The sequence below is a fragment of the Oncorhynchus nerka genome, linkage group LG4 (assembly GCF_034236695.1).
Source record: "Oncorhynchus nerka isolate Pitt River linkage group LG4, Oner_Uvic_2.0, whole genome shotgun sequence".
Classification (NCBI taxonomy): domain Eukaryota; kingdom Metazoa; phylum Chordata; class Actinopteri; order Salmoniformes; family Salmonidae; genus Oncorhynchus; species Oncorhynchus nerka.
Window position 1 is genome coordinate 76,418,594 of NC_088399.1, and position 26,403 is coordinate 76,444,996.

The following is a 26,403-nucleotide window of genomic DNA, read 5'->3' on the forward strand; positions in this document are numbered from 1 at the left end:
TTAGAAAGGTGACCTGTCAAAGCAGCCACATCAGTTTATTCTGCTCAAACGCTACAATACATATATATAATCATTTCATATCCATACAAAACTCAACTGGAGTATATGCTTTTAAATCAGTACAGTACCTCTGATACAGCTTTGGCACAATACATTGCCTGTGGTATACTGTGTGTGTGTAACAGCTTGAACACTGGTTGCATCTCAATCAACACAGTCCGGTGGGGTTGTGCAAGTAGAGGTGGGGGGGAAAGGAGGTCAAGTATGTGTGGGGGTTATGTAAGATTAGGTTGGGTGGGGGTTATGTAAGATTAGGTTGGGTGGGGGTTATGTAAGATTAGGTTGGGTGGGGGTTATGTAAGATTAGGTTGGGTGGGGGTTATGTAAGATTAGGTTGGGTGGGGGTTATGTAAGATTAGGTTGTGTGGGGGTTATGTAAGATTAGGTTGTGTGGGGGTTATGTAAGATTAGGTTGTGTGGGGGTTATGTAAAATTAGGTTGTGTGGGGGTTATGTAAGATTAGGTTGGGTGGGGGTTATGTAAATTTAGGTTGTGTGGGGTTATGTAAGATTAGGTTGTGTGGGGGTTATGTAAGATTAGGTTGTGTGGGGGTTATGTAAGATTAGGTTGGGTGGGGGTTATGTAAGATTAGGTTGTGTGGGTGTTATGTAAGATTAGGTTGGGTGGGGGTTATGTAAGATTAGGTTGGGTGGGGGTTATGTAAGATTAGGTTGGGTGGGGGTTATGTAAGTTTAGGTTGTGTGGGGGTTATGTAAGATTAGGTTTGGTGTGGGTTATGTAAGATTAGGTTGGGTGGGGGTTATGTAAGATTAGGTTGGGTGGGGGTTATGTAAGATTAGGTTGTGTGGGGGTTATGTACGTTTAGGTTGGGTGGGGGTTATGTAAGATTAGGTTGTGTGGGGGTTATGTAAGATTAGGTTGTGTGGGGGTTATGTAAGATTAGGTTGTGTGGGGGTTATGTACGTTTAGGTTGGGTGGGGGTTATGTAAGATTAGGTTGTGTGGGGGTTATGTAAGATTAGGTTGTGTGGGGGTTATGTAAGATTAGGTTGTGTGGGGGTTATGTAAGATTAGGTTGTGTGGGGGTTATGTAAGATTAGGTTGTGTGGGGGTTATGTAAGATTAGGTTGTGTGGGGGTTATGTACGTTTAGGTTGGGTGGGGGTTATGTAAGATTAGGTTGTGTGGGGGTTATGTAAATTTAGGTTGGGTGGGGGTTATGTAAGTTTAGGTTGGGTGGGGGCGTGTTAGTATTTTCCTGCCCACCCCTGGCTGCTGATGTTGCTACAGCTGGAGGCATGGCAGCCGGTGTGTAGAGGGGGAGGGGGTATGGGACCAGGGGGACAGGTTGGAGATACCATGCAGCAGTAACCCCCCTCACCCCGCGACATGAGACCAGTCTGGGGGTACGATACCCCCACACCACCCTGAGGGAGAGATTCAATTTAGGCACAGATTTGATTAGTAGCCTGACAACACTGCAACTTTAATTCAACACTGAGGAATTACAGTGGTCAGTTTATTAGGTACACCCATCTAGTACCAGGCCGGACACCCCTTTGCCTCCAGAACAGCCGGAATTCTTCAGGGCATGGAAATGTTGCTCATTTGGTCTAATATAAGCCATTTAGCAGACACTTTTATCCAAAACGACTTACAGTCATCCTACAGACATTTTACCTTCCACACCATTACACCCCCACCACCAGCCTGTACCGTTGACACCAGGCAGGATGGGCCATGGACTCATGCTGCTTACGCCAAAGCCTGACTCTTCCATTGGCATGACGCAACAGAAACCGGGATTCGTCGAACCAGGCAATGTTTTTCCACTTCTCAATTGTCCAGTTGGTGATTGCGTGACCACTTGAGCCAGCTCTTCTTGTTTTTAGCTGATAGGAGTAGTACCAGGTGTGGTCATCTGCTGCAATAGCCAATCCGTGACAAGGTCCGACAAGTGCGTTCCGAGGTGCCGTTTTACATACCACTGTTGTACTCTCACCAAGGAGCTGTTTTCGCCCACAGGACTGCCGCTGACTGGATGTTTTTGTTTGTGGCACCATTCTCTGTAAACCCTAGATACTGTGAAAAGCGCAGGAGTCCGTTTCTGAGATACTGAAACCGGCGCGTCTGGCACCGACTATCATACCATGCTCAAAATCACTTGGGCCACTCGTTTTGCCAATTCTAACGTTCAATCAAACAGTTACTGAATGCTTCGATGCCTGTCTGCCTGCTTTATACAGCAAGCCACAGCTACGTGACTCACTGTAGGAGCTCACCATTTCCGTGAACAGGGTGGTGTACCTAATACAATGGCCACTGAGTATATGACACTGTGGTTGTCATAGTTACCTGTGTTACACCGCATGGGTGGGAGGAGCCAGGTGGATAAGAACCCAGCAATCTTTGGGCTTGGCTCTGAGGCAGCTGCAAACTCATCATCCCCTGGTAGGTCTGCTGCTGACTGGCTACGACAGGAGAGTAACCTACAAATACACACAGAGACAGATATACAGATAAACGCCTAGCAGATTATTCATAAAACATCAATCAATTGCTTGTTTGTTTAAAGCTAATTCAAAGTCGTATCATTTGCTGTAATATCTGACAAATGGAGGACTAGCAGCTAATCAGGATCTCTCTGTAGAGTAGAAGCAGCAGGAAAAGAGACCGGTTCACTGTGAGACCTCAGACTAAATCTCTTACAGTGTAACGGCCCCCTCCCTACTGCCGCACGCACACACACACGCGTACGTACCTGTAGGCTGTATGGCCTGGGTAGGTGTGGCAGGTCTTTGGGGTGCTGAGGTAGGATACTGAGTAGTAGAGTAGTAATACACAGGCACCTACAGTACAGAGTTCAACATCATGTCAACACATGGGACTATTCTATTATTCTGTTCAATCATTCTACGATTCTATGCTACCATTCTATTATGATTGTGTTGTGTTATTCCTACCTGAGTTGGAGGGGGTTGGCAGTAGCTGGGGGGGTTGTGAGGAGGGGGAGGGGCGGTATAGACGTAACTCTGTGTGGGAGAGGCTAAGGGAGGGTATAGAGACGGAGCTTCCCCCAATGGCTGACAGCTCACAGTAACGTGACCAAACTGAGACGACAGGTCCTCGCTCTGAGGACCACAGAGAACATGTTAACAAAGACACGCAGACAGACATAATACATTTATACTGCATACACTGTTATATCCACAAAAACACATGCATGAAAAAACTTAGTACCGTAGAGTATTGCAACTGCTGGGGAGGATAAGAGACGGACGAATATTGAACCACCTGAGAGAAAGCATTGTTATTGCCAGTCTTCTATTACAAAAACAGGCTCTGTTTATTACTATTATCGACACGGCTGGAACACAATTTGGCCGATCGGGTTGCATGGACAGGACTGTTTATACATTTAGTATAACTAATGAATAGGTAGATTATTGTATTTGTATTCAAATTCTATTTGGTTACTGTGCAATCAGTGTTTTACCTGAGGGACTGTGTGGCCAGCCATTGGCTGCTGCGGCAGAGGGGCCTGCTGCTGAGGCTGGCTTCTTGTTGGCTGCTGGGGGTCGGGGGGGTTGTAGATGGCAGGACTTCCGTCCGGGTTCAAGAAGGGCTGGCCTGGGGTTAGAGGTCAAGGTTAAACTCACAATTCCCTTTTTACATATACATGCATGTGTATGTGTGTGTGTGTGTGTACCTGTATGTGGGTTCAGTAATATACTTCCTGGTGGAATCCCGTTCTCCATGGGCACCGTGAGGTAGTTGGAGCCTGTGGTGGGGGCATGGTCATCTGAGAGTGAGAGATACAGAGAGACAGATGACAGATGAGTAGGTAAAGGGAGAAAGGAGGAGAGGAGGTGGGAAAGGGAGAGAGGAAGAGAGAAGGTGGGAAAATGAGAGAGGAAGAGAGAAGGTGGGAAAGGGAGAGAAGAAGAGAGAAGGTGGGAAAATGAGAGAGGAAGAGAGAAGGTGGGAAAGGGAGAGAGGAAGAGAGAAGGTGGGGAAGGGAGAGAGGAGGAGAGAAGGTGGGAAAGGGAGAGAGGAGGAGAGAAGGTGGGAAAGGGAGAGAGGAGGAGAGAAGGTGGAAAATGAGAGAGGAAGAGAGAAGGTGGGAAGGGAGAGAGGAGGAGAGAAGGTGGGAATGTGGGAAAGGGAGAGAGGAGGAGAGAAGGTGGGAAAGGGAGGAGGAAGAGGAAAGGGAGAGAGGAAGAGAAGGTTGGAAAGGGAGAGAGGAAGAGAGAAGGTGGGAAAAGAGAGGAAGAGAGAAGGTGGGGAAGGAGAGAGGAGGAAGAAGGTGGGAAAGGGAGAGAGGAGGAGAGAAGGTGGAAATGAGAGGAGGAGAGAAGGTGGGAAAATGAGAAGGAAGAGAGAAGGTGGGAAAGGGAGAGAGGAGGAGAGAAGGTGGGAGAATGGGAAAGGGAGAGAGGAGGAGAGAAGGTGGGAAAGGGAGAGAGGAGGAGAGAAGGTGGGAAAGGAGAGAAAGAGAGAAGGTGAAACACTTTGAGGAAAGAGAAGGTGGGAAAATGAAAGGAAGAGAGAAGGTGGGAAAGGGAGAGAGGAAGAGAGAAGGTGGGAAAGGGAAATAGGAGAGAAGGTGGGAAAGGGAAGAGCAGGAGAGAAGGTGGGAAAGGGAGTGAGGAAGAGAGGAGGTGGGAAAAGAGAGGAAGAGAGGATTCAAAGGGAGAGAGGAAAGAGAAGGTGGGAAAATTCTGAGAAGAAGGTGGGAAAGGGAAGAAGAAGAGAGAAGGTGGGAAAATTCATTTAAAAGGTGGGAAAGGGAGAGAGGAAAGGGAAAGGGAGAGAGGAAAGAGAAGGTTGGAAAATGAGAGAGGAAGAGAGAAGGTGGGAAAGGGAGAGAGGAAGAGAGAAGGTGGGGAAGGGAAGAGGAGGAGAGTTAGGTGGGAAAGGGAGAGAGGAGGAGAAAGGGGGAAAGGGAGAGAGGAGAGAGAAGGTGGGAAAATCCAGAGGAAATGTTATGGTGGGAAAGGGAGAGAGGAGGAGAGAAGGTGGGAGAATTGGGAAAGGGAGAGAGGAGGAGAGAACTGGGAAAGGAGAGAGGAGGAGAGAAGGTGGGAAAGGGAGAAATCACCAAGGTGGGAAAGGGAGAGAGGAAGACCCCACCTGGGAAAATGAGAGAGGAAGAGAGAAGGTGGGAAAGGGAGAGGAGAGGAGAGAAGGTGGGAAAGGGAGAGAATGTGGGAAAGGGAGAGAGCAGGAGAGAAGGTGGGAAAGGGAGAGAGGAAGAGAGGAGGTGGGAAAGGGAGAGAGGAAGAGAGAAGGTGGGAAAATGAGAGAGGAAGAGAGAAGGTGGGAAAATGAGAGAGGAAAGAGAAGGTGGGAAAGGGAGAGAGGAAGAGAGAAGGTGGGAAAATGAGAGAGGAAGAGAGAAGGTGGGAAAGGGAGAGAGGAGGAGAGAAGGTGGGAAAGGGAGAGAATGTGGGAAAGGGAGAGAAATGGGAAAGGAGAGAATGTGGGAAAGGGAGAGAGGAAGAGAGAAGGTGGGAAAATGAGAGAGGAAGAGAGAATGGGAAAGGGAGAGAGGAAGAGAGAAGGTGGGAAAGGGAGAGAGAGGAGAGAAGGTGGGAAAGGGAGAGAGGAAGAGAGAAGGTGGGAAAGGAGAGAGGAAGAGAGAAGGTGGGAAAGGGAGAGAGGAAGAGAGAAGGTGGGAAAGGGAGAGAATGTGGGAAAGGGAGAGAGGAAGAGAGAAGGTGGGAAAGGGAGAGAATGTGGGAAAGGGAGAGAGGAGGAGAGAAGGTGGGAAAGGGAGAGAGGAGGAGAGAAGGTGGGAAAGGGAGAGGAGGAGAGAGGGTGGGAAAGGGAGAGAGGAGGAGAGAAGGTGGGAAAGGGAGAAAGGAAGAGAGAAGGTGGGAAAGGGAGAAAGGAGGAGAGAAGGTGGGAAAGGGAGATAAGGTGGGAAAGGGAGAGAGGAGGAGAGAAGGTGGGAAAGGGAGAGAGGAGGAGAGAAGGTGGGAAAGGGAGAGAGGAGGAGAAGTTGGGAAAGGAGATAAGGTGGGAAAGGGAGAGAGGAGGAGGAGAGAAGGTGGGAAAGGGAGAGAGGAGGAGATAAGGTGGGAAAGGGAGAGAGGAGGAGAGAAGGTGGGAAAGGGAGAGAGGAAGAGAGAAGGTGGGGGGAAAGGAGAGAGGAGGAGAGAAGGTGGGAAAGGGAGAGAGGAGAGAGAAGGTGGGAAAGGGAGAGAATGTGGGAAAGGGAGAGAGGAGGAGAGAAGGTGGGAGAAGGAGGGAGAGAAGGTGGGGGAGGAGAGAGGAGGGAAAGGTGGGAAAGGAGAGGAAGAGAGAAGGTGGGAAAGGAGAGAAGATGGGAAAGAGAGGAGGAGAGAAGATGGGAGAAGATGGGAAAGGGAGAGAGGAGGAGAGAAGGTGGGAAAGGGAGAGGAAAGAGAAGGGGAAAGGAGAGAAAATGGGAGAGAGGAGGAGAGAAGGTGGGAAAGGGAGAGAAGAGAGAAGGTGGGAAAGGAGAAGGTGGGAAAGGGAGAGAGGAGGAGAGAAGATGGGAAAGGGAGAGAGGAGGAGAGAAGGTGGGAAAGGGAGAGAGGAGGAGAGAAAGTGGGAAAAGAGAGGAGGAGAGAATGTGGGAAAGGGAGAGAGGAGGAGAGAAGGTGGGAAAGGGAGAGAGGAGGAGAGAGATGGGAAAGGGAGAGGGAGAAGGTGGGAAAGGAGAGAGGAGGAGAGAAGGTGGGAAAGGGAGAGAGGAGGAGAGAAGGTGGGAAAGGAGAGAGGAGAGAGAAGATGGGAAAGGGAGAGAGGAGGAGAGAAGGTGGGAAAGGGAGAGAGGAGGAGAGAAGGTGGGAAAGGGAGAGAGGAGGAGAGAAGGTGGGAAAGGGAGAGAGGAGGAGAGAAGGTGGGAAAATGAGAGAGGAAGAGAGAAGGTGGGAAAGGGAGAGAGGAGGAGAGAAGGTGGGAGAATGTGGGAAAGGGAGAGAGGAGGAGAGAAGGTGGGAAAGGGAGAGAGGAGGAGAGAAGGTGGGAAAGGGAGAGAGGAAGAGAGAAGGTGGGAAAGGGAGAGAGGAAGAGAGAAGGTGGGAAAATGAGAGAGGAAGAGAGAAGGTGGGAAAGGGAGAGAGGAGGAGAGAAGGTGGGAAAGGGAGAGAATGTGGGAAAGGGAGAGAGCAGGAGAGAAGGTGGGAAAGGGAGAGAGGAAGAGAGGAGGTGGGAAAGGGAGAGAGGAAGAGAGAAGGTGGGAAAATGAGAGAGGAAGAGAGAAGGTGGGAAAATGAGAGAGGAAGAGAGAAGGTGGGAAAGGGAGAGAGGAAGAGAGAAGGTGGGAAAATGAGAGAGGAAGAGAGAAGGTGGGAAAGGGAGAGAGGAGGAGAGAAGGTGGGAAAGGGAGAGAAGGTGGGAAAGGAGAGAATGTGGGAAAGGGAGAGAGGAAGAGAGAAGGTGGGAAAATGAGAGAGGAAGAGAGAAGGTGGGAAAGGGAGAGAGGAAGAGAGAAGGTGGGAAAGGGAGAGAGGAGGAGAGAAGGTGGGAAAGGGAGAGAGGAAGAGAGAAGGTGGGAAAGGGAGAGAGGAAGAGAGAAGGTGGGAAAGGAGAGAGGAAGAGAGAAGGTGGGAAAGGAGAGAATGTGGGAAAGGGAGAGAGGAGGAGAGAAGGTGGGAAAGGGAGAGAGGAGGAGAGAAGGTGGGAAAGGGAGAGAGGAGGAGAGAAGGTGGGAAAGGAGGGAGTGGGAAGGAGGAGAGAGAAGGTGGGAAAGGGAGAAAGGAAGAGAGAAGGTGGGAAAGGGAGAAAGGAGGAGAGAAGGTGGGAAAGGGAGATAAGGTGGGAAAGGGAGAGAGGAGGAGAGAAGGTGGGAAAGGGAGAGAGGAGGAGAGAAGGTGGGAAAGGGAGAGAGGAGGAGAAGTTGGGAAAGGGAGATAAGGTGGGAAAGGGAGAGAGGAGGAGAGAAGGTGGGAAAGGGAGAGAGGAGGAGATAAGGTGGGAAAGGGAGAGAGGAGGAGAGAAGGTGGGAAAGGGAGAGAGGAGGAGAGAAGGTGGGGAAGGGAGAGAGGAGGAGAGAAGGTGGGAAAGGGAGAGAGGAAGAGAGAAGGTGGGAAAGGGAGAGAATGTGGGAAAGGGAGAGAGGAGGAGATAAGGTGGGAAAGGGAGAGAGGAGGAGAGAAGGTGGGGAAGGGAGAGAGGAGGAGAGAAGGTGGGAAAGGGAGAGAGGAAGAGAGAAGGTGGGAAAGGGAGAGAAGATGGGAAAGGGAGAGAGGAGGAGAGAAGATGGGAAAGGGAGAGAAGATGGGAAAGGGAGAGAGGAGGAGAGAAGGTGGGAAAGGGAGAGGAGGAGAGAAGGTGGGAAAGGGAGAGAAAATGGGAGAGAGGAGGAGAGAAGGTGGGAAAGGGAGAGCGGAAGAGAGAAGGTGGGAAAGGGAGATAAGGTGGGAAAGGGAGAGAGGAGGAGAGAAGATGGGAAAGGGAGAGAGGAGGAGAGAAGGTGGGAAAGGGAGAGAGGAGGAGAGAAAGTGGGAAAGGGAGAGAGGAGGAGAGAATGTGGGAAAGGGAGAGAGGAGGAGAGAAGGTGGGAAAGGGAGAGAGGAGGAGAGAAGATGGGAAAGGGAGAGAGGAGGAGAGAAGGTGGGAAAGGGAGAGAGGAGGAGAGAAGGTGGGAAAGGGAGAGAGGAGGAGAGAAGGTGGGAAAGGGAGAGAGGAGGAGAGAAGATGGGAAAGGGAGAGAGGAGGAGAGAAGGTGGGAAAGGGAGAGAGGAGGAGAGAAGGTGGGAAAGGGAGAGAGGAGGAGAGAAGGTGGGAAAGGGAGACATTAAAGTACATGGAAAAGGATCAGGATTGTAGTTCAATTAAATTAGATTATTTTCTACCTCGTGCGTCCCAGCTGTGATTGGCTGGTCGGGCCTTGGGGGCGGGGTTTGGCCTCTGATAGGCAGAGTCTGAGTCTGTGCTGCTCCAGGGTCGGGGGTCGTTGCTATAGCGACCTGAGTCAGTGCTGCTCCAGTTACTATAGCGACTATAGTCAGTCTCCGTGCTGCTCTGTCGGCTTGAGCCCGAGTTACCCCTGGTACCCCTGAAGGACACACAGACCAGCAACTGATTTAGACTAGTAAACTGGTCATTAAATGCCCGATAATGTGTTCAGCTAAACGCTACTAGTACGGTCAAGATTCAGTACCACTCAGCCACCAGTCGAGAGCACACTCACCTAAAGAGCTGCCTTCTCTGGGTCGCAGCATGGGGGCTACCATCCTCTATAGACCTGCAATAACGACACACAATAATCATCACAAGGTTATTACAACCGTCCATTGGGGAACATTAAGAAAAAAACGTCAACCCAACTTTATTTACGTCTAACATAAAAACAATATTACCTGGTCTCCTGGGGACAGGCAGGCTGTGGAAGACAGAAGAAAGAATAAGATGTGTGTGTTGTGTGTGTGTGTGTGTGTGTGTGTGTGTACCTCCTGGTTGAATATCCTTTCTCTAGCTCTCTGGTACTCCTCCTCTCTCTCTTCCATTGATTTGCTCCGCCTCTCCTCGCGTAGTGGGTGGAGCCTCGCCTGGTGGGGGCAGGATAAGAACACAACCTCTCAAAATCTGGAACTCTGACAAGGACCTCTAAAAGCTGTCCAAATATGCAAGCTTATATAGTGCTTACATGCTACAAAGAAAGAAAGAAAGAAAGACAGACAGACAGACAGACAGACAGACAGACAGACAGACAGACAGACAGACAGACAGACAGACAGACAGACAGACAGACAGACAGACAGACAGACAGACAGACAGCTACCTGGTTGTCTTCTGCGTTGTCTCTCTTCAGTATGGTTCTCCACTGAGTCTCCTCTCCTCTCTCCTCCTGGACATAGTCCATAAACCTCTGCTCTGGTCTACACACATACAGAAATAGAGAATAATACAACAACAATAATATGTCCTTCAGACACATTTATGTCCAAAGACTTATAGTAGTGAGGACACACGTTATTGTATGGGTGTCCCCAGCGGGAATCAAACCCACGATCCTGTTGTTGCAAGCGTACTGATATACCACAGAGAAGAGAGAGTTACGTACATGCGTGTGTTACTGGTGCTATTGATGATGACAGATTTGCCAGTCTGGTCCACATTGTGTTCCATGCCAAAGTAGGCTGCTACCCGGTGGACCAACATACGATGGTAGGAAGACATGTGAGGGAATTTCTTATAAGGACTGAGAGAGGGAGAGAGAAGAAGATGGGAGGGGATGACAGTCCTGCTTAGACAACAAATTGAAGTAAATACAGTAAATCATATTTGCATTAAAAAAAAATTATGGCCACACACACACACACACACATACCCGTTGTCTGTGATGAAGTCGATCATGTCCTGCTCCAGTTTCAACAGCATCATCCTGTCCCTGAAAGATGACAACACCATGACATCATATTATTACCATGACATCATTGCCAGCTAAGCAGTTACATACACACACACAGTTTTTTGTACCTGGGATTGCTGTTCAGGGTGGTGATGATAAACTGGTGCAGGTCAATCCCAGTAGAGTCTGTGTATTCCTGACTGGTGTCTGAGATAATTAGCGTGGGCACATTTGGCTCTTTGCTCTGCTCTTCCTCCTCGTTGTCATGGCAACCTGGCAGCATGGTGACTTCAACAGAGCTCTAAAACATCAAACATCACATGATGTGTGTGTTGTGCGTGTTTTGTGTCTGTGTGTGTGTTATGAGAGTGTGTGTGTTGTGCGTTACCTGGCTGTCTTGGGTGGTGTCAGGAGGGGATGGTGGGAATGACTCCTCACACACAGCCATGCTCCTCACCAACCTGCCTTTGGCCTGAAACAAGCAACAACATTAATCAATGAAATAGCCTCAGAAGTGCAAACCCTGCCCACCCGGGGCGAAATCAAGGCTGACACAGTGTACATACACAATAGTGATATATATGGCTCTACGTAGGTGTGTGACAGAAACAGAGTCTACCTTGGTTCTCTTCCTGGCTGGTTGCCCCTGGTTACTGACAGGTTTCTGTGGGACAAAATGTGACAAATCATCACACAGTGACATCACATGGCATTCCTCAGGGACCACCAGTCATGTCACCTATCTGATCTATAATAACAACACCTCATTCAGTCACATGTCTTACCTGCTGCTCCACCTTTCTGTTGTCATGGTGACACTCATCCTCTGTGGCAAGGGGGGGTGAGGATGGCAGAGCGGAGGGGCATAACTCATTACATGACCTCAGCCCTGAGGATTCTGGGACGATCGCTTCAGACATCCTCTCTGAAAACTACAAAACACACGTCAGTTACTGCTATAAACACACACACACCTACTTAATGTCACTTGCAGATCCCATAGAACGGCTTTTACATATGCTGCCTCTCTCTGACCTCCTTCCCCCTGTACAACACACTCCATGGCTGCCTAGTTGGGTCTAAGGGTGTGTGCATGAGCGTGTGTGTACATAGTAAATGTGTGTGCGCAGTGAGTGTATGCGTAACGTGTGTATTCTTAGGCTTTTCTTAGTAACAGCAGCTGTGGGAGGCATCATCCGATCTGCCGGCAGCAATATTCCCAGAATTCCGAGCTGAGCTCCTGATCCCACTGGTGGGAAAAACCACATTCCGGCCAGCGCTCCAACCCCTTGGACAGGAACACTTATTCCTGTAACACCACAGTGTCATAGGGAACACTTATTCCTGTAACACCACAGGGTCATAGAGGACACTTATTCCTGTAACACCACAGGGTCATAGGGGACACTTATTCCTGTAACACCAGTGTCATAGGGGTAATTTATATATGGAACACCACCCTATTAGAGTTATGATTACTAATGTTGCGTCTAAAGAAGTTTGTCTAATAGATAGTTTGGGCAGACGTGGTCTACGTTTCAAATGGCACCTTATTTCCTTATGTAGTGTCTGGTCCAAAGTAGTGCACTGCATAGGGAATAGAGGTGCCATTTGGGACACAGCCATGGCTACAAAGAAAGTGTATTACATAGATCCAGAAAGAGGGGTAAAGAGATTTAGGGATACGGACAGAGAGAGATGGGAGAGAGAAAGGATACAGAAAAAGATGGGGAGAAGCAGTGATGAAAAGAGAGAGAGATCAGAGAGAAAGCTCAGAAAGAGGGATAGAAAAGAGGGTAGGGAAAGTGTAGAATCAGCAGGAAGAGGAGAGTGGAGCATATGGCTGCTGGGTTGAACTGATCACCGTGGTAACAGAGCTTTATGGGAGGCTTTAAGGAGGGGAGAGAGGAGAGTTTTAGCTGAACACTGCAGAAGCTGTGACACGCTGGTTGGAGTGTGACAGATGGATGCGGGACACAGGGACCTGTGTCTGTGTGTGTTTAGGCCTGTGCACCATCATTCATCTGCTGATCCAACTGCCCCTGTGCCCGAGGAGAGAAAAGTTTAGTTACCAGTTCTTCACCTGCAGAAAAAGTGGTTTTGCACACCATATCGAGTAGCCTACTAAACTATACTGAACAAAAATAGAAAAGCAACAATTTCAATTTTTTTACTGACTTACAGTTCATATAAGAAAATCAGTCAATTGAAATAAATGAGGCCCTAATCTATGGGTTTCACATGAGTGGGCAGGGGCACAGCTATGGGTGGGCCTGGGAGGGCATAGACCCACCCACTTTGGAGCCAGGCCCACCTAATGGGGAGCCAGGCCCAGCCAATCTGAGTTTTTTCCCCCACAATAGGGCTTTATTACAGACAGAAATATTCCTCAGTTTCATCAGCTGTCCGGGTGGCTGGTCTCAGACGAAGCTGGATGTGGAGGTCCAGGGCTGGCGTGGTTACATGTGGTTGGCGGTTGTGAGGCTGGTTGGACATACTGCCAAATTCTCTAAAATTATGTTGAGGCGGTTTATGGTAGAGAAATGAACATTCAATTCTCTGGCAACAGCTCTGGTGGACATTCCTGCAGTCAGCATGCCAATTGCACGCTCCCGCAAAACTTGAGACAATTGTGGCATTGTTGTGTGGCAAAACTGAACATTTTAGAGTGGCCTTTTATTGTCCCCAGCACAAGGTGGACCTGTGTAATAATCATGCCGTTTAATCAGCTTCTTCATATGCCACACCTGTAAGGGGGATGGATTATCGTGGCAAAGGAGAAATGCTCACTAACAGGGACGTAAACAAATTTATGCACAACATTTGAGAGAAATAAGCTTTTTGTTTGTATATAACATTTCGGGGATCTTTTATTTCAGCTCATGAAACATGGGACCAACACTACATGTTGCGTTAATATTTTTGTTCCGTGTAGTTCTGGGGGGAAAAAGTAAAACAAATCTGTATAACGTTGTGTCCGACCTTGTACGGCCAACCCGAGTCTGGAACCTTACAACAACAACAACACTTGGTTCCTGCAGTGGGCTAACCACTGGTCAACCAGAGTCATGGTTGACTGGGGGCCACACATGTACGTACAGTGCACTCAAAGTATTCAGGCCCCTTGACTTTTTCCAAATTTTTATTACATTACAGCCTTATCTAAAATAGTTTTTTTTCTTCATTAGTGTACACACAATATTCCATAATGACAAAGCTCAAACAGTTTTTAAGAATGATTTGAAAATGTAAAAAAATAAACAGAAATATCACATTTACATAAGTATTCAGACCCTTTACTCAGTACTTTGTTGATACACCTTTGGCAGCAATTATAACCTTGAGTCTTCTTGGATATGACTCTACAAGCCTGGCACACCTGTGTTTGGGGAGTTTCTCCCATTCTTCTCTGCAGATCCTCTTAAGCTCTGTCAGGTTGGATGGGGAGCGTCACTGCACAGCTATTTTCAGGTCTCTCCAGAGATGTTTGATCGGGTTCAAGTCCGGGCTCTGGCTGGGCCACTCAAGGACATTCAGAGACTTGTCCCGAAGCCACTCCTGCGTTGTCTTGGCAGTGTAATTAGGGTTGTTGTCCTGTTGGAAGGTGAACCTTCGCCACAGTCTGAGGTCCTGAGTGCTCTGGAGCAGGTTTTCATCAAGGATCTCTCTGTACTTTGCTCCGTTCATCTTTCCCTCGATCCTGACTAGTCTCCCAGTCCCTGCCGCTGAAAAACATCCCCACAGCATGATGCTGTCACCACCATGCTTCACCGTAGGGATGGTGTCAGGTTTCCTCCAGACGTGATGCTTGGCATTCAGGCCAAAGAGTTCAATCTTGGTTTCATCAGACCTTCATAGAGCCAGCTCTAGGAAGAATCTTGGTAGTTTCAAACTTCTCCCATTTAAGAATGATGGAGACCACTGTGTTCTTGGGGACCTTCAATGCTGCAGAAATGTTTTGGTACCCTTCCCCAGATCTGTGCCTTGACACAATACTGTCTCGGCGCTCTACAGACAATTTCTTCGACCTCATTGCTTGGTTTTTGCTCTGATTGTGGGAACTTATATAGACAGGTGTGTGCCTTTCCAAATAATGTTCAATCAATTTAATTTACCACAGGTGGACTCCAATCAAGTTGTAGAAACATCTGAAGGATGATAAATGGAAACAGGATGCACCTGAGCTCAATTTCTAGTGCCATAGCAAAGGGTCTGAACGATTAAGTAAATATGGTATTTGTTTTTTTATTTGTAATACATTTGCAAATATTTCAAAAAACTTGTTTTGTCTTTGTCATTATGAGTGTTTATTATTATTATTATTGAGTGTAGATTGATGAGGGAAAAAATGTATTTAATCCATTTTAGATTTAAGGCTGTAACGTAACAAAATGTGGAAAAAGTCAAGGGGTCTGAATACTTTATGAATGCACTGTATGTGTATATCATATTTCTCTGTAGAATCCACTTGACCCACTGAGACAGAGCTGATATAACCATAGTGGCCAGTCAAGCTACTATTCAGGGTGTGTGTGTGTGGCATTCCAGGGTGTGTGTGTGTGGCTCCTGGCTGAGCTAAGACACATGATATTTTTACCCCTATAGACCTCCTGCTCACAACCTTCATTGGGCTGTCAACTAAACCTCTCTCTCCTTACCCCCCCACCCCCTCTCTAACTCTCTCTCTCTGTCTACCTCTCTCTATCTGTCTCTACTTCCCCCTCTCATGCTCTTTTTCTTTCCTTTTTTCTCTCTCTGGGAGGACAGGAGCACACACCGTCACTGCCAGTTCACCACGTATTTCAGTTGCTGTTTGACCTCATTTTTCCTCTGGTAAACCGAGAAGGTAGCCTGCGTACAGGGCCCATTTAGCAAAACTTATAAATGAATAAAATTAATTAATTAATTAATTGTCAAGGACAAAACCAGTATCTGGTGTTCGTGGACATTTAGCACACATTTAGTAACAATATCTGACCGTGTGGACTTGTCTGTCAGCCCTCAGTATGAAAATAGGTAAAGCCATTTGGCCGGGGGATGACTAACCCATGGATATAGCTTTATCTATAAAAACTGCAACAACCCGAAGGCGAAGACACAGCACAACTCGATAGCACAGCGACATAACCAACAATAACATCATCATCATCATCAACCACAACATCAACAGCCACTTCAGTAAACAGTGGGAGTGTGTGTTTATTTTACCTCGCGGGAGATGATTCGTAAACCAGGAGCTCCTCGAGCGCCGTGTCCGTGTCAAATCTCCCCTCAGACGCTCGGGTCGGCTCTTTTTGGAGGTGTATTTTTGAGTGAGTCACGGTTGGTTTCCACTACGCGCCTTTCGCTTTTCTATCTGTCAGACACCGGCACAGTGCACGAGCTGCCTCTCTCTCCACCCACACACTGTATCTCCAACACACACACCAGCTCTGCTGCCTGACACTGAAAGGCACGCGCACAAAATTCTCTCTCTCTCTCCCATCTATCTATCCATCTCTCTCGCACACACAGTAGCCTAGTTGTCACCTGCTAGTCTAGGTTTAGGCGGTATGGTTGGCACGGCGTGCAGAGATGGAGACTGGGTGTCGGCCTCATCTCCCCATGGCACACTGTCAGAAATAGACCCACCTATTATATAAAAGTCTATTAGAAAGAGGACAGCTGTGTGTGTGTGTGTGTGAGACACTCAGCTGGTACATCAGCTATAGTTCTCTAGTGCGTCTGTACTGTGAGGTGTTTACTGTAAGTGTAAAATTGCTGGAGCTTTTGGGGAAGAGAACAGAGCAGCCTAATACAATTTACTGTATGCTACATATTAATATACTCTACTTAACTTGGTTTGTAAGGACATCCTTTGAATACTCTGCGTGTGTGAATGCGTGCGTGTGTGTGCGTGCATGCGTGCACCTGCTATAACACACCTGTCTCATTGTGGCTTAGTGGTGGGTAACGAACGTTTGCATAGAACAGCTAGAGGTTTTCTTACTCCCTTTTAATCTCTCATTTCCTTCTCTGCTTCACTCCCCCTCTTGGCTATTTATCTAGACAGATGGAAAGAAAGAGAGAGAGAGAGAAAGGTATAATTATTGTTAACTGTCCTGGACTAATTTGCAGAAAGAAGCTGTAAAAAAGTCCTTCTCAAGTGTGTGAAAACAGCACTTTAGACGCTAGAGAGACAGCGAAGGGGGTGAGGAAGAGAGAGAGCTCTCAAGCTTACACATTTTAGGCCAACAGGTCTCAACACTCTCAGATGTGGGTATCATGAAGATGATGGTGGTGATATGATGATGATACGACAAACTCGATGATGGCTATTTATATTTGTTCCTAATGAATTGAGATTTTTCGCCGACATAGCAACAGTCTCTATGGATACTCAGCAGTTAGATACCAGAGCAGATCAACCTATTTAGTCTTCTGAACTCTCTTATTATGGGCTGCGGTTCCCAGAGCCTGACCTGTGTGTGTGTGTGTGTGTGTGTGTGCGCACGCATACGTGTGCGTGTTTAACCAGAAGTCCCCACAAGAATAGTAATCAAACAAAAATTTGACCAACTGGGACATTTAGTTTATTCCGAAAGAAATACGAGCTATGTAGATATTCCATAAAAAATCTGCCGTTTCCAGCTACAATAGTCATTTACAACATTAACAACGATCAATTTGATGTTATTTTAATGGACCAAAAAAATGCTTTTCTTTCAAAAACAAGGACATTTCTAAGTGGTAGTGTGTGTGTGTGTATATATATATATATACATATATAAATATGTATAAACCCCCAAAAATATATGGGGGATTGGAAAGCTACAATCTATCTGCAATATTAAAGCTGATCTAACCCCTGAAAAAATTACATTTGTATTTTATCCCCATACAGCCCAATACCACTTCTAGGGGGTTTAGGGTTAAGAATTAGCTTCAGGAACTAGGGTTTGTTTTAGGAATTTATCTTTATGTAACAAGGCAAGTCAGTTCTTATTTACAATGACGACCTACACAGGCCAAACCCAGATGATGCTGGGCCAATTGAGCGCCGCCATATGAGACTCCCAATCATGGCCGGTTGTGATATAGCCTGGATTTGAACCAGGGTGTCTGAAGTTACGCCTCTAGCACTGAGACACAGTGACTTAGACCGCTGCACCACTGGGGAGGTTACGTTTTTGGGTTAAGGTTCGTTTTTTGGGTTTACGGTTAGGTTAGGAAAAATAGGATTTTGAATAGGACTGAATTGTGTGTCCCACAAGGTTAGTTACACAAGAAGTGTGTGTGTGTAGGCCTGACTATGAGTGACAGGTCATCACAGACACACGCAGATTAATTAACATAGAGTAGGCAGTTATCTTTCTCTCTGTTTCCCTATTTCTCTATCACTGTTTCTGTATCTTTCTCTCTTCATCTCTGTCTCTCTACCTTCCTCTATACTGTATCTATCTCTTCAATCTGTAGGAGGAAACAAGTTAAAAGAGAAAGGAGAAAACAATATTGTGTGTGTGTTAGTGTGTGAACGTGCATGTGTGTGAGAGTGAGGGAGAGAGAGAAAGAGAGAGAAAGATGGAGCTGACTATAGTGTAGCTAACCTAAGTTAGAGTAAGATCCTGTATGTAATTTAGGCTACTGTATGAGCCTTTTCTAGGTTTATGTTTCTGCTACTAAAGACGGGTCAGTCAGCTGTGTGTCAGTGTTTCTGATACTAAAGACGGGTCAGTCAGCTGTGTGTCAGTGTTTCTGATACTAAAGACGGGTCAGTCAGTTGTGTGTCAGTGTTTCTGATACTAAAGACGGGTCAGTCAGCTGTGTGTGTCAGTGTTTCTGATACTAAAGACGGGTCAGTCAGCTGTGTGTCAGTGTTTCTGATACTAAAGACGGGTCAGTCAGCTGTGTGTCAGTGTTTCTGATACTAAAGACGGGTCAGTCAGCTGTGTGTCAGTGTTTCTGATACTAAAGACGGGTCAGTCAGCTGTGTGTCAGTGTTTCTGATACTAAAGACGGGTCAGTCAGCTGTGTGTGTCAGTGTTTCTGCTTGTCTTGGCCTTCCTCTATTTCTGATGTCCATCCAGTTAGATTTCTACTTGGCATAAAATTGTCAACTGTGCTGTGATGCTTCACAAAAGTACTGAAAGTTTCTATTCTCATCATTTCTACAGAATGTAAATTACAGATAAACATTTTTAACCTTAAAGACGGGTCAGTCAGTTGTGTGTCAGTGATTCTGCTGCAAAAGACAGGTCAGTCAGCGTTTCTGCTACTAAAGACGGGTCAGTTAGCATTTATGCTAGCAAAGACGGTTCAGTCAGCTGTATGTGTCAGTGTTTCTGCTACTAAAGACGGGTCAGTGAGCTGTGTGTCAGTGTTTCTGCTACTAAAGACGGGTCAGTCAGCTGTGTGTGTCAGTGTTTCTCCAACTAAAGACGGGTCAGTGAGCTGTGTGTCAGTGTTTCTGCTACTAAAGACAGGTCAGTCAGCGTTTCTGCTACTAAAGACGGGTCAGTTAGCATTTATGCTAGCAAAGACGGTTCAGTCAGCTGTATGTGTCAGTGTTTCTGCTACTAAAGATGGGTCAGTCAGCTGTGTGCCAGTGTTTCTGCAACTAAAGGTAGGTCAGTTAGCGTTTCTGCTACTAAAGACTGGTCAGTCAGCAGTTTGTGTTCGTGTCTCTGCTACTGAAGACGGGTCAGTCAGCTGTGTGTGTCAGTGTTTCTGCAACTACAGACGGATCAGTCAGCTGTGTGTGTCAGTGTTTCTGCAACTAAAGACGGGTCAGTGAGCTGTGTGTCAGTGTTTCTGCTACTAAAGGTAGGTCAGTCAGCGTTTCTGCTACTAAAGACTGGTCAGTCAGCAGTTTGTGTTCGTGTCTCTGCTACTGAAGACGGGTCAGTCAGCTGTGTGTGTCAGTGTTTCTCCAACTAAAGACGGGTCAGTCAGCTGTGTATCAGTGTTTCTGCTACTAAAGACGGGTCAGTCAGCTGTGTATGTCAGTGTTTCTGCTACTAAAGACGGGTCAGTCAGCTGTATTTCAGTGTTTCTGCTACTAAAGACGGGTCAGTCAGCTGTGTGTGTCAGTGTTTCTGCTTCTCAAGACAGGTCACTCAGCATTTCTGCTACTAAAGACGGGTCACTCAGCTGTGTGTGTCAGTGTTTCTGCCTCGAAAGACGGGTCAGTTAGCTGTGTTTGTTAGTGTTTCTGCTACTGAAGACGGGTCAGTCAGCTGTGTGTCAGTGTTTCTGCTTCTAAAGACGGGTCAGTCAGCTGTGTGTCAGTGTTTCTGCTACTGAAGACGGGTCAGTCAGCTGTGTGTCAGTGTTTCTGCTTCTAAAGACGGGTCAGTCAGCTGTGTGTCAGTGTTTCTGCTACTGAAGACGGGTCAGTCAGCTGTGTGTCAGTGTTTCTGCTTCTAAAGACGGGTCAGTCAGCTGTGTGTCAGTGTTTCTGCTACTGAAGACGGGTCAGTCAGCTGTGTGTCAGTGTTTCTGCTTCTAAAGACGGGTCAGTCAGCTGTATTTCAGTGTTTCTGCTACTGAAGACGGATCAGTCAGCTGTATTTCAGTGTTTCTGCTACTGAAGACGGGTCAGTCAGCTGTGTGTCAGTGTTTCTGCTTCTAAAGACGGGTCAGTCAGCTGTATTTCAGTGTTTCTGCTACTGAAGACGGGTCAGTCAGCTGTATTTCAGTGTTTCTGCTACTGAAGACGGGTCAGTCAGCTGTGTGTCAGTGTTTCTGCTTCTAAAGACGGGTCAGTCAGCTGTATTTCAGTGTTTCTGCTACTGAAGACGGATCAGTCAGCTGTATTTCAGTGTTTCTGCTACTGAAGACGGGTCAGTCAGCTGTGTGTCAGTGTTTCTGCTTCTAAAGACGGGTCAGTCAGCTGTGTGTCAGTGAGAGGGACAGTTAAGCCCTCAGATATGATAAGTGAGTTTCAGGCACGGCAGAATCCACAGAGACTGACACTGGAGAACAGACAGCAGAGTGTGTGTGTGCATTGGGGAGACAGTACGTCAACAGTGCCACCTGCTCCAAAGGGACGAAGGCCAGAGGAACACACGCACGCACACTGTTGGTTTTACTATCCAAGTGGGCACCAAAAAATGTATTCTCATTCAAAATCCTATTTTCCCTAACCCTTAACTTACCCTAACACCAAACCCCTAAAATTAAACCTAACCCCTAACTGTAACCCTAACCCAGGGGTTAATAAACCTTTTCAGCCTGGGACCCAAATTAGAAATTCTGTGTTTTCCTGGGACCCAAGCTTATGAAAACATGCAACTATACGTAAATATCTGTACTTTTCATATTGCCCTTATGCCTAAAACAAATGCAAAATAGACAAATAGTAAATAACAATGAAATATAATAATATTAATACAGTTGAAGTCGGAAGTTTACATACACCTTAGTTAAATACATTTAAACTCAGTTTTTCACAATTCCTGACATTTAATCCTAGTAAAAATCCCCTGTCATAGGTCAGTTAGGATCACCACTTTATTTTAAGAATGTGAAATGTCAGAAAAATAGTACAGAGAATTATTTATTTCAGCTTTTATTTATTTCATCACATTCCCAGTGGGTCAGAAGTTTACATACACTCAATTAGTATTTGGTAGCATTGCCTTTAAAGTGTTTAACTTGGGTTTAACTTTTCGGGTAGCCTTCCACAAGCTTCCCACACCTAAGTTGGGTGAATTTTGGCCCATTCCTCCAGACAGAGTTGGTGTAACTGAGTCAGGTTTGTAGGCCTCCTTGCTCACACATGCTTTTTCAGTCCTGCCCACAAATGTTCTATAAGATTGAGGTCAGGGCTTTGTGATGGCCACTCCAATAACTTGACTTTGTTGTCCTTAAGCCATTTTGACACAACTTTGGAAGTATGCTTGGAGTCATTGTCCATTTGGAAGACCCATTTGCGTCCAAGCTTTAACATCCTGACTGATGTCTTGAGATGTTACTTCAATATATCCACATAATTTTCCTTCCTCAGGATGCCATCTATTTTGTGAAGTGCACCAGTCCCTCCTGCAGCAAAGCACCCCCACAACATGATGCTGCCAACCCCGTGCTTAACGGTTGGGATGGTGTTCTTTGGCTTGCAAGCCTCCCCCTTTTTTCTCCAAACATAACGATGGTCATTATGGCCAAACAGTTCTATTTTTATTTCATCAAACCAGAGGACATTTCTCCAAAAAGTAAGATCTTTGTCCCCATGTGTAGTTGCAAACCGTAGTCTGTCTTTTTTTATGGCGGTTTTGAAGCAGTGGTTTCTTCCTTGCTGAGCGGCCTTTCAGGTTATGTCGATATAGGACTTGTTTTACTGTGGATATAGATACTTTGGTACCTGTTTCCTACAGCATCTTCATAAGGTCCTTTGCTGTTGTTCTGGGATTGATTTGTACTTTTCACACCAAAGTATGTTCATCTCTAGGAGACAGAACATGTCTCCTTCCTGAGCGGTATGACGGCTGCGTGGTCCCATGGTATTTATACTTGCGTACTATTGTTTGTACAGATGAACGTGGTATCTTCAGGCGTTTGGAAATTGCTCCCAAGGACGAACCAGACTTGTGGAGGTCTACAATGTTTTTTATGAGGTCTTGGCTGATTTCTTTTGATTTTCCCATGATGTCAAGCAAAGAGGCACTGAGCTTGAAGGTAGGCCTTGAAATACATCCACAGGTACACCTCCAATTGACTCAAATGTTGTCATTTAGCCTATCAAAAGCTTCTAAAGCCAATTTTCCAAGCTGTTTAAAGGCACAGTCAACTTAGTGTATGTAAACTTCTGACCCACTGGAATTGTGATACAGTGAATTATAAATGAAATAATATGTCTGTAAACAATTGTTGGAAAAATTACTTGTGTCATGCACAAAGTAGATGTCCTAACCGATTTGCCAAACCTATAGTTTGTTAACAAGAAATTTGTGGAGTGGTTGAAAAATGTGTTTTTATGACTCCAACCGAAGTGTATGTCAACTTCCGGCTTCAACTGTAGTTATTCATGTTTATGTTTCCCCATTAAAAACACTTACAGTGCATTCAGAAAGTATTCATACCCCTTGACCTCTGGAGCAGGTTTTCATCAAGGATCTCTCCGTACTTGCTCTGTTCATCTTTGCCTCGATCCTGACTAGTCTCCCAGTCCCTGCCTCTGAAAAACATCCCCACAGCAAGAACAAATTTGTTCCCAACTGACTTGCCTAGTTAAAAAAAGGTTCAATAAAAATATATATTTTTAAAGACTAACGTAACAAAAAGTGGGAAACGGGAAAAGGGTCTGAATAGTTTCCTAATGCACTGTACTCATCTGTCCAGGTTGGAACTGCTGCTTTAAAATATAAGAAATCATTTTAATTCTGAACTGGAATAAGCTGATTGATCACATCACACAGATGTAGACCAGAAAACACAGACACAGGGTCAGTTTTTGATAGTGCAACCCTAAGTAACAGTACAGAAGAAACATGATCAGGCCTACTGTACATCTTTATTGTAGAAATTATTGTTGAAAAAAAAATTAGGTTGGAACTGTTGTTAAAAATACAATAAATAATTAGCATTCTGAATTGGAATACACTGACTGATCACATCACACAGATGTAGACCAGAAAACACACACGGTCCTAATGAGAGGTGTGTGGCTGGCTGAAGCTTTCAACAAGCATTTCTATTCTGGGCTCAGTTTTTAACAGTGCAACCCTGAGGTCATGCTCGGCATGGAGTCTGTTTCTGTACTTGTTTTTTAAGTACACCAGAGTTGATTACCCTGACTCACTGCCAAACTGGATCAGAACATCTACTGCTTTCTCAGTCAGGTAGGAGACCGCTTCCTGCTGTAGATGAGCAACCCAGAACTGTGTGTGAGTTTGCCTCAAAAAGCATCTTGCTTCAATCAGTTTACTCCAATTCAGAATAACAATTATTACTTGTATTTTAACAGCAACAGTTCCAACCTAGACTTGTTTATAGCAATCCTTTCTACAGTAAGATATACAATAGGCCTGATCATTTTATCTTCATATGTACTGTAACTTAGGGTTGCACTATTAGTATAGCAAGCTAGCTTGCTTACTTTGGCTAATATTAGCAATCTAACTAACGTTAATAGCTATGTACAAGGGAATTATTTGAAAGAGAAATTCACAACTACTACTTTGGTAGTACTCCATTGTTTCTGTTTATAAAACGACAACAATGCCTTGCAAGTTGACTTACTTTTCCACTGTCGAGGCACTGTTACCTGAAGCATTCAGCCCTGCTCTGAAAGATCTCCCTGGGTTTTACTGTCATGCTGTGGATGTTTGGTCAGGACCTGTCGTTTTTAATTTGTTTGTTTTGAGAGACTCATTACTAAGCACTTCCCCGCACAAAACACATTGTGGGCGCACCTCGTTATTTCTCAAAGTTTGTATGAAACCAAGAGAGAGAAACTCATCGCTGTATTTGCGTTTCATGACGATTGAGCTGTCAGAACTTGTGGCTAGCTTGACTCCATTTGATGACATCCGCGAGTGGAACAGCGCGTCATCTGCTGCTGAACTACAGCGCTGCATCGTGTGCGTCGCGGGGTGATCTTCAAGAAAACTTAATTTAAAGAAATCTGGCAAACTGCGAAGCACACGGGCATCTCCCTCCCACCGCGCAGTTGACAAATTTACACCGCTGCTAAGCAGAAAGCGCAATGAACAGAGTCCATTTGCACTTGGCCAAATCAATTCCAGTAATAATGAAATAATTATACATTTACTCTAACACGTCTCGACCCCCCTCTCATATCCTTGTCTTCTGCCGTTATGGCTGAGTCATCAGGGACAGTTTAACATATCACAGAGACAGACAGACATAGACCTGACACAACAATGCAACAATTGTCAGTGTGTGTGTGTGTGTTTGGTTTTACTATCCTTGTGGGGACCAGAAGTCCTAAAGCCTATGCATGCTATGCCTATGAGCGTGGGGAGCTAACACAAGTCTTCAGGTCTCCATCAAGGTTATTCTTGAATCGCCTTTGTTCGGGCCCATTTATTGATTGGTTGTTTAGGCAGGAAATTACATAGTAGGGGACCCCAGTCAGAGAGTTTGTGTGGGTGTTTGTCTAAGTGCCTCTGTCCACCAGTAGTAGATCATATCTGTGACAGTGAACCGGTGCGACAGCGCGGAGCTGAGAGCTCTTGTGAGTCATTTTGGCATGCTGGGTAATTAATCTGTCACAGTTATGTTCTCCCGCTCTCTTCTCCCCCTTCTTTTTCGATGCAATTAAAAGTGACACTCCTGTAGTTGCCCGTTGTGAATTACTGACGGACGACGTGCAGACACTTTAGATGAACACAGTGAAACTGTCCTTCTCTACATTCATCCTGTCTGAGAGATGGAGGTAGAGCGAGAAGTAGAAGGTCAGTCTTACTGAGCTGACCTCTCCAGCTCTCCTCCCAGACCTCAGACTTGACACCCATCTGTCACACACACTCAGTGGAACATCATTTGCATAATAATTTACTTGGAGATGCCCAGAGTTCAGGAGTGTGATTAGTGGAACAGAATTAACGGTCACAAATAAAATAACGGTCTTTTGGGCCTCCCGGGTGGAGCAGTGGTTAAGGGCGCTGTACACCAGCTGTGCCACCAGAGACTCTGGGTTCCCGCCCAGGCTTTGTCGTAACCGGCCGCGACCGGGAGGTCCGTGGGGCGACGCACAATTGGCCTAGCGTCGTCAGGGTTAGGGAGGGTTTGGCCGGTAGGGATATCCTTGTCTCATCGCGCACCAGCGACTCCTGTGGCGGAACGGGCGCAGTGCGCGCTAACCAAGGTTGCCAGATGCACGGTGTTTCCTCCGACACATTGGTGCGGCTGGCTTCCGGGTTGGATGCGTGCTGTGTTAAGAAGCAGTGCGGCTTGGTTGGGTTGTGTTTCGGAGGACGCATGGCTCTCGACCTTCGTGTCTCTCCCGAGCCCGTACGGGAGTTGTAGCGATGAGACAAGACAGTAACTACTAATAATTGGATACCACGAACAAAGGGGTAAAAAAAAAACACCAAACAGCAAGCAATGCAGGTTGAGATGCATGGTGGCTAGGAAAAACTCCCTAAAAAGGCCAGGACCTAGGAAGAAACCTAGAGAGGGGCTATGAAGGGTGGAGATTATACTAGAACAACTGTTCATAGGGTCAAATAATAATAATCACAGTGGTTGTTGAGGGTGCAACAGGTCAACACCTCAGGAGTAAATGTCAGTTGGCTTTTCATAGCTGATCATTCAGAGTATCTCTACCTCTATATCTGGAGTACTTCTCCTGTCTTATCCGGTGTCCTGTGTGAATTTAAGTATGCATTCTCTCTTTCTCTATTTCTCTCTCTCGGAGGACCTGAGCCCTAGGACCATGCCTCAGGACTATCTGGCATGATGACTCCTTGCTGTCCCCAGTCCACCTGGCCGTGCTGCTGCTCCAGTTTCAACTGTTTCTGCCTGCGGCTATGGCCTGTTCACCGGACGTGCTACCTGTCTGCTACCTGCTGTTTTCAACTCTCTAGAGACAGCAGGAGCGGTAGAGATACTCTTAATGATCGGCTATGAAAAGCCAACTGACATTTACTCCTGAGGTGCTGACTTTCTGCACCCTCGACAACTACTTTGGTTATTATTATTTGACCATGCTGGTCATTTATAAACATTTGAACATCTTGGCCATGTTCTGTTATAATCTCCACTCGGCACAGCCAGAAGAGGACTCGCCACCCCTCATAGCCTGGTTCCTCTCCAGGTTTCTTCCTAGGTTTTGGCCTTTCTAGGGAGTTTTTCCTAGCCACCGTGCTTCTACACCTGCATTGCTTGCTGTTTGGGGTTTTAGGCTGGGTTTCTGTACAGCACTTTGCGATATCAGCTGATGTAAGAAGGGCTATATAATTTATTTATTTTTTAATTTAAAAAAAAGTGACACACCCCTCCTAGGGATGGCATGGAATAGCACCAGTAAGCCAGTGACTGTCACGCCCTGGCCTTAGTTATCTTTGTTTTCTTTATTATTTTGGTTAGGCCAGGGTGTGACATGGGTGATTTA

At 46.3% G+C, this 26,403-nt stretch overlaps 1 protein-coding gene across 5 annotated transcripts; it reads right to left on the minus strand.

Moving 5' to 3' along the window:
* Positions 1-23,848, minus strand: arpp21 (cAMP-regulated phosphoprotein, 21). 5 transcript variants are annotated; one of them, XM_065017845.1, is made up of 21 exons: positions 23,565-23,848; positions 22,382-22,500; positions 16,271-16,390; positions 11,132-11,278; positions 10,966-11,010; positions 10,735-10,818; positions 10,475-10,647; positions 10,326-10,385; positions 10,059-10,196; positions 9,777-9,873; positions 9,445-9,543; positions 9,355-9,377; positions 9,186-9,239; positions 8,848-9,050; positions 3,729-3,821; positions 3,516-3,649; positions 3,260-3,313; positions 2,983-3,150; positions 2,781-2,868; positions 2,375-2,508; positions 1-1,446 (listed from the first exon to the last, which is right to left on the minus strand). In XM_065017845.1, exons 3-21 carry the CDS (start codon positions 16,277-16,279, stop codon positions 1,267-1,269), a joined length of 1,983 nt encoding a protein of 660 aa, XP_064873917.1. In that variant the 5' UTR covers positions 16,280-16,390; positions 22,382-22,500; positions 23,565-23,848; the 3' UTR covers positions 1-1,266. The 5 variants fall into 5 exon arrangements, with proteins under 5 accessions (XP_064873917.1, XP_029514458.1, XP_064873919.1 ...); XM_029658598.2 differs by lacking the exon at positions 22,382-22,500; XM_065017847.1 differs by lacking the exon at positions 16,271-16,390.
* Positions 23,849-26,403: the final 2,555 nt, after the last annotated feature.

Excerpts from the sequence above, each read along its gene's own strand:
- arpp21 (XM_029658598.2), bottom strand. Across the intron at positions 9,051-9,185 it reads CAGAGAAGGCAGCTCTTTAG|GGGTACCAGGGGTAACTCGG; the intron begins GTGAGTGTGCTC and ends TGTGTCCTTCAG. Across the intron at positions 3,650-3,728 it reads ATTACTGAACCCACATACAG|GCCAGCCCTTCTTGAACCCG; the intron begins GTACACACACAC and ends CTCTAACCCCAG.